Below are 7,669 nucleotides of genomic sequence, written 5' to 3' on the forward strand. Positions count from 1 at the left end.
TATATATATGTATATATATATACATATATATATAAATATATATATATATATATTCACCTTTTTGCCTTCATTATTTTCACTTGCCCTGCAGCTTGACAAATACATTTTAAAAAGTACAAATATTCCATGTTGACTCAATCAATATTAAAACATAAAATTACATGAATTACCTAAAAATTAATAATTTCCTATGATCAATGTTGATAATAGGAAATTGTGTGGATAATAGAAAACAGTTGTGCTGCTTCATATTTATGTGAAAACAGTGATACATTTTTTTCAGGATTCTTTAATGAATAAAAAGTTCAAAAGAACAGCATTTATTTTAAACAGAAATCTTGATAAATGTAAATGTAAGAAATGGCTTTTCTGTCATTTTTGAGCAATTTAATGAAAAAAATAATAATTCATTAGACCCCAAACTAATGCCTAATATTACTGGTTAATATTTATGATATATCTATGATATATCTAGGCCTTCTAGAAGTTGAGAAGAATGATATTATGTTTTGATTTTTATGTTTATAATATTTTGTGTACTACATTGTCATTTATAAATATTGTGTACTACACTGTCAAGTGTTTAACAAGACTTTTTAAAGCTGCTCACCATGCATAATAATATTACAAAAATAGATCCTTTACATAAGTTAACTCTATTGGCGTTTTTTTGTTTTTTTTAAGCTAATTCATGTAAGCATATATGAAATTAGAATTGAATTAAATGCCAATATTATTTTATTGTATTTCTTTGCCTATTAAAACTATTGTCATATTGTCCATACTGATATATATATATATATATATATATACTGAACAAAACATCTGATAGTTGATTATGATCAACTATCTTTGTCATTTGAGATCATTATTTTAAAAAAGCACAGTACAATCACACGACTCACCCTCTGACTCTCCCAGTGTTGTGTGTCAATGTGTAATGGTCTTCATTGGAAAAAACAGGAAAACCGGCTGGAAGGAAGACATAAAAGATAAACATTAATATGGCAAATAGCTAGTATAACTCACTGATTCACTCATTGTCATTTGTTTATTCATGTTGATAAAGATGGGATGTTTGAACACCTTGTGGTCTCCCATGCAGACGTTAGAGCCCAGTGTGTTATAAACAACACCACTCTCACCCTCCTCCCTCTGCAGACAACAAACAATTACTCAACTGGTTATTCATTTAATCAATCACTTGGATCTGTAATGGCGAAGAAAATATTCAGTTATGGTGTAACAAAACTTATTTAAGCTCACAATAACAGTATACAGTAATAATTGTGAACTCACCCGGTGGATGATGTCTCTGGCGCTGTGGGACATTAGGATGCGGTCGCACCATGCCGGGCATCGCGTGTTCATGTACTGTGTAGGTTTAGTGTAATCTTCACTGTATGGATAACTGAAAACATTGACACAAGATGCACGACATGAAAATGACACTTTTGGAATAACAATTACAATACATTATTTTAAGAGATTTGACTTCTGTAATCTGACACACTGCTTCAAAAGTTTGGGGTGGGTAAGATTTTTAATCTCTCTAAAAGTCATTTGATCAAAAAATACAGTAAAAAAGTAACATATAAATATGATTATTTACAATAACTGCTTTCTATTTGAATATATTATAAAATATAAATTATTCCTGTGATGCAAAGCTGAATTTTCAGCATCATTACTCCAGTCTTCAGTGTCACATGATCCTTCAGAAATCATTCTAATATGCTGATTTGCTGCTAAGAAACATTTCTTATTATCATCGATGTTGAAAATGGTTGTGCTGCTTCATATTTTTGTGGAAACTGTGATTCATTTTTTCAGGATTAGTTAATGTTGTTTAAAATTATACACTTTGATCTTGCAGAAAGGTCATCTCTTTCAGTAGCTGAGAACAATATTGTGCTTCGAGTTTTATATTTAGAATATTTTGCTCTAATGAATATTGTGCCCTTAACATTGTGAAGTGTTCAACAAGACTTCCTCAAGCTGCTCACCTGGGAGGAAAGTGGATCTCCTCCTCTGTGATGACGTCGTGGAATGCAGAGATCTCCTTATCGTACTTCAGCAGCTGAAAGACAGAAAAATACATATGCACAGACTCAGTGATATACTCTTTTGATTATACGCTATGTCTCATTTCTTAAAACACAATTCAGACCTCTTTTCCGTTGTTTTCTCTGAACACGGCCTGGTGCAAGTAAGCAAATAACTTGGTCTCTATATGAAGGAGGACCTAGTGATGGGAGTGATTGAAAAAAGGACAGAAAGAAAGAATGAGGTAAGGAAGAGAAAGCAATGGAACAAAACATAAACACAGGAAAGACAAAGAGGTGAGAAGAGAATGACAGAGGTTAATGTAGGGCATATAAAAACTAGCAAAGAATGGAGAGTAACTCCAACTTTGCTGGCACAAAAAATGAAGCACACGTCTGCAGGAGCGATCTAAATGCAAGCACGCATTTTCTGGACTGGCAAGAAGTCAATATCAACCCTCCAAAAACCATAAATCTGGCTGGACAGTGTACTAGATATGTCTGAGTGCACACAAAAAGAAAATATTAATCATCTCCTGGACGCAAAATCAGAACCTTTAACCCTTTAGGCGCCGGGGATTTTTGGAAAAATGCTGAATTTTGACATCAAGATTTCAAAAGCGTGTGGCTTGAAAGGGCTTAAAGATAGAGATCTACTGTAAATTAGAAAAATGTTGTGCATGAACGAACGTTTATGTGGGGTGTAAATATACTCATCTAATTTGCATATTATGACGTCATCAGGGTCATAATATGCAGGCCATCTTGAATTTCATAATATTCAGGAAATAGTAGATATTGAATTGATGTTTGAACTTATTTGCATGTTTTTTTTGTCTTTTTATCCTCATTCCAAATGATCAGGAAAAGAGGAAATCAACAGTAAAACAGGAGAAAGTAGTAAATTATTACTATATTACTGTGCCACAGTAAAATGCATGTGCCTATTTTTTGATCAGTTGACCAGCTATCTGCCCAACCAGGTATCTAGGTGACAAAGTTTATAGTTCTTGAGAGTATGGTACCTCTCATTGCAGCACACAGACCTTCTCCACACTGACTGCACCTGTACTTTGTCTGCCGGCTGCCCTTAAGAGCATGCGCGATCAGAACAAACAGAACCCCTGCTGCCTCTACCTCTAGTAACAGCTCTCCAATGGACACTACGACCACATTCACCGCTGCCACCCCCATCCCCATTGGGCAAAGGGTCGAAATGATCACTTGTTTGTGCTTCGTGAACACTCGCGCCTTGCACGACGGCACCATTGCGCTGCAAAGATGTACCGGGAGAAGCGCGATTATTAGACAAGCGATCGTCATTTCCAAAAGGCAAATATTCCCCTTCAGAGTCAGAAGAACATTTGCAACACATCTTCACGGTACAACTTTTTATTAGCCATTTGGCGATTTTCTCTCACAAATCTCACAATTTTCTCGCATGCTATGAACTAAACTGCTTCGGCATCAATGACACAATAGCTCACATGCTCTGCTATTTCCTCGAACACTTTGAATAGGAACGTGATGTAATTTTGGTCCAGAATCGAAGTGCTACATGTCTGCCATCTAGTGGTAGGGAATACAAATTAGATATTGCACCATATCAGGAACTACAGTCTATTTTATTAAGTATGACGTCTTGTCACAATTTTGCGACTTTGGCACTTAGAGGGTTCATTGATGTTTACAAAATCTTAGTAAAGCAAGTGTGACTGTAGACTTGCTGGTGGCTCTGTTATAACATAATCAAAAAACATAAAAAAAGTTAAAAAATAAGGCTGTCAATTCACTGTAATTTACTGTATAAATAAATATATATACAGTATATATATATATATATATATATATATATATTTATACATACCGTGGTGAGTGTAAGTCTCTAACAAAGTATTTATCTGATCAAAAATACAGTAAAGCAGTAATATGTTAAATTGTATAACAATGTTTTTCTGTTTTTAATGTTTGCAAAGCATCATTACTCCAGTCTTCAGTGTCACATGATCCTTCAGAAATCATTCTAATATGAAGACATTTCTGATTATTATCAGTGCTGAAAACTTTCATATTTTTCATATTTTAATTTTTTTCATATTTTTCATTTAATATTTTTGTGGAAACTGTGATGCTTTTTTTTCTTTTTCAAAAGAAACAATTTTTATTTTAAATAAAAAAAACAATGTAAAGGTCTTTACTGTAACTTTTTATCAATTTATATAAATAAAAGTATTAATTTCTTTCATAAAAATGATAGTGTACACAAGCACACTATCAAGTAATGGACTGTGTGAATAGCCTGTAAATTCCCCACAGAAAAATTGAAACACTTAACATATAAAACCAGGTTTGTAATGGCTCCTAAATGACTGAATCTTAATTTTCTGCTTTTCTCAGAAAAAAAAAATAATATATGCAAATATTTGCAGTTAATTTAATTAATTAATCATCATATAATGAATTAATAAATGCATTTACATGCATTTAATACATATAATGAACTACTTAATAAATAATGAAAATAAATAATCACCTTGTGGTCATTGTCTTTCTCCTCAAAAATGATTTTTTCTACCTCGCTGCTACTGTCTTTTTTTACCGTCTGGATATCAGCCGACATGGAGAGGTTCTGTACACAAACAAATACCCATATGCATCTTTATATACTTTATGTGTTTATGTGTTCAGCGGTTAGATATATCATATATCAGTCAGACCTACCTGTACTAGACTACGTGTGTCAAGGCGGAAATTGAAATCCCCAAACAGGAAGAAGGGGAGAGGACTGTAGCTGCTATCTGATATCCTGCAAGACAAGAGAGAGAGTTAGAAATGGGACCACTAACCACATTACGCTCAATGTCTTTTCTGCTGAAAGACAAGACACAGCATTTTACTGTGATGTATTTCTGTGTGTAAGAGAATATCCAGCTGGAATTAATGTTGGCTAGAGCTCAATTCTATTCAGCTTGTGATGAGTGAACTATGATATTACAACTTAATATTATTTTCCCCACCACTGTGGCCTTGGTTTAAAGGAAAAGTTCTCCCATCTGCTCAGACCATCCAAGATGTAGATGAGTTTGCATTTTCATCAGAACAGTTTTGGAGGAATTTAGCATTACATCACTTGCTCACCAATAACTCATCTGCAGTGAATGGGTGCCGTCAGAATGAGAGTCCAAACAGCTGATAAAAACAGCACAATAATCCAAAAGTAACCCACATGACTCAGTGACATGAAAAGCTGTGTGTTTGTAAATCCACCATTAACATGTTTTTAACTTCAAACCATTGCTTCCGGCTAAAATACAAGTCCTCTATCTATAAATTTGGCTTTCTTCCGTGAAAAAAGTCGTTTTGTCTGAATCAGGTGAGAAATATACACAGATCAAGCATCATTTACAAGTCAAAACAGTTGTAAACAATTATGTCGGTGGACTTTCAATAGACTTTTTCAATGGATGAAGCATTATTATGAATTATGGACTTGTATTCTGGCCAGGAGCGGCAGTTCAAACTTAATCTTTTTCTTAATGATAGGACTTGTTTCTTATAAACATGCAGTTTTTCACTCCACAATATGTTAAATGATGGACTGGAGTAGTGTGGATTACTTGTGGATTAGAGGAATTTAGCATTACATCACTTGCTCACCAATAACTCATCTGCAGTGAATGGGTGCCGTCAGAATGAGAGTCCAAACAGCTGATAAAAACAGCACAATAATCCAAAAGTAACCCACATGACTCAGTGACATGAAAAGCTGTGTGTTTGTAAATCCACCATTAACATGTTTTTAACTTCAAACCATTGCTTCCAGCTAAAATACAAGTCCTCTATCTATAAATTTGGCTTTCTTCCGTGAAAAAAGTCGTTTTGTCTGAATCAGGTGAGAAATATACACAGATCAAGCATCATTTACAAGTCAATACAGTTGTAAACAATTATGTTGGTGGACTTTCAATAGACTTTTTCAATGGATGAAGCATTATTATGAATTATGGACTTGTATTCTGGCCAGGAGCGGCAGTTCAAACTTAATCTTTTTCTTAATGATAGGACTTGTTTCTTATAAACATGCAGTTTTTCACTCCACAATATGTTAAATGATGGACTGGAGTAGTGTGGATTACTTGTGGATTATTGAGATGTTTTTATCAGCTGTTTGGACTCTCATTCTGATGGCACCCATTCACTACCAGAGGATCCATTGGTGAGCAAGTGATGTAAGTTCTCAAATTCTGTTCTGGTCTACATATTGGATGGCTTGAGGGTGAGCACATTTTCATGCAATTTACATTTTTGTTCTGCATTAATGAATGTCGGGATATAACATGCACGTTATTTAATTTTAATTTCATATTGTCGTTGCATTCATTGTTATTTTTATTTCTTGAATTCATTTACACAAACTCGTGTGAATAACTCAAGTGAATAATTCAGAAGCACAAACCTGTTGATGACGTATCTGAGAGCTTTCTTTCGGTTTGCAGAATACACTGACGGACTAGAGTTGCAGGCTATGAGGTTGGAGGCGTCGTGAAACAGGTGAACGTTTACCAGGTCTAAACCCCTGTACACACACACACACACACAGATAAAGCAAGACATATTATATTGGGGGAGGGGGGGTCTATCAATCCTGTCAGTCTCTGTGACTGATGCAGGCAGGACATTAGCTGACAGGATGGAGTTCAGAGGCTCCATTCATTTATCACTCATGTCTTCAGGTTCCAGTACTTCTCTATTGTACTGCTGCCACATGTCTGCAATTAATTCACTTCTGATGACACTCAATTCCACTAACACATAGCTAACACAACGTGTTTGAGGCCAAAAAACACATACACATACAGACTGTGAAGAAAATTATGAGGAACATCTCCAAAGGTGAGGAAGTGTGTGCAACAAACATACTGGTTGTGAATGAGCCATCGTGTCCTCATGTAGCCTTTTCTGGACCACTTGAACTGTAATTAAATGCACACACAATTACATTTATAATTAAGGATGCATTCATAATGACCACATATGAGTAACAGTGCTTTTTTGGAATTGCCAATAACTATTTTAGTAATACTGTAATTTTCAAGAATAGTACAGAGGAACTTATTTGTTATGCTTCCGGTGTTTATTTGCGTTTCAAGGTTTATGTAACAAATGCTCTATGCATTGTACATTTAAGCAATACAAGTACGAGCAAAATAAACCCTAAAAATGTATTCAAAACAGAAGTGTGTGACACATGAGACTCTGAAGTGAATAGAAATAGGGCTGCCACTAATGACTATTTTGATTTTGATTAATCTATCGACGAAATGATCGATTAATCTAAACGATTAATTTCCCACAAAAAAACAACAACAATTTTACTTAAGAATATTTTATTAAACTATATTTCATTAAACAAAAAGAAATCAGTAAAAACGTAAAGTGCAACATAAAGTGCAAGAAGCAAGTGTCCATCTCATAGTCCAAATCACTGAAATCAAAGTTCAGTATTATAGTGCAATGACAACATATCCACATGGTCTAGTCAAAAATCAAAAAACACTTTTTAAAGGAGTATTTACCAGAATTTATTTAGGAGAAAAATGTAAATGTGCAGTATTTCTGGGGGG

At 34.4% G+C, this 7,669-nt stretch overlaps 1 protein-coding gene and 1 long non-coding RNA gene across 5 annotated transcripts in view; one reads left to right on the forward strand and one right to left on the reverse strand.

Annotated features, from left to right (window-relative positions):
* LOC107565107 (type I inositol 1,4,5-trisphosphate 5-phosphatase-like) overlaps positions 1 to 7,669 on the reverse strand; it is a 38,827-nt gene that overhangs the window by 3,528 nt on the left and 27,630 nt on the right. For 3 of the 4 annotated variants that reach the window (XM_016250312.1, XM_016250311.1, XM_016250314.1), the window contains exons 7-15: positions 6,966 to 7,018; positions 6,502 to 6,621; positions 4,767 to 4,851; positions 4,579 to 4,674; positions 2,171 to 2,245; positions 2,007 to 2,080; positions 1,300 to 1,411; positions 1,087 to 1,155; positions 906 to 972 (exon numbers count right to left, since the gene is read on the reverse strand). In XM_016250312.1, coding sequence (XP_016105798.1) covers positions 931 to 972; positions 1,087 to 1,155; positions 1,300 to 1,411; positions 2,007 to 2,080; positions 2,171 to 2,245; positions 4,579 to 4,674; positions 4,767 to 4,851; positions 6,502 to 6,621; positions 6,966 to 7,018 — 726 coding nt within the window. In that variant the 3' untranslated portion in view covers positions 906 to 930. The remainder of the gene's footprint in view (positions 1 to 905; positions 973 to 1,086; positions 1,156 to 1,299; positions 1,412 to 2,006; positions 2,081 to 2,170; positions 2,246 to 4,578; positions 4,675 to 4,766; positions 4,852 to 6,501; positions 6,622 to 6,965; positions 7,019 to 7,669) is intronic. The other variant, XM_016250313.1, reaches the window with a different exon arrangement.
* The window catches only part of LOC107565110 (uncharacterized), a 13,512-nt gene continuing 12,182 nt past the window's right edge, over positions 6,340 to 7,669 (forward strand). The window contains exon 1 of the long non-coding RNA XR_001606326.1: positions 6,340 to 6,352. This is a non-coding gene — a long non-coding RNA (uncharacterized lncRNA). The remainder of the gene's footprint in view (positions 6,353 to 7,669) is intronic.

Source organism: Sinocyclocheilus grahami, unplaced genomic scaffold, assembly GCF_001515645.1.
Source record: "Sinocyclocheilus grahami isolate Dianchi unplaced genomic scaffold, SAMN03320097.WGS_v1.1 scaffold982.1, whole genome shotgun sequence".
Taxonomy (NCBI): Eukaryota; Metazoa; Chordata; class Actinopteri; order Cypriniformes; family Cyprinidae; genus Sinocyclocheilus; species Sinocyclocheilus grahami.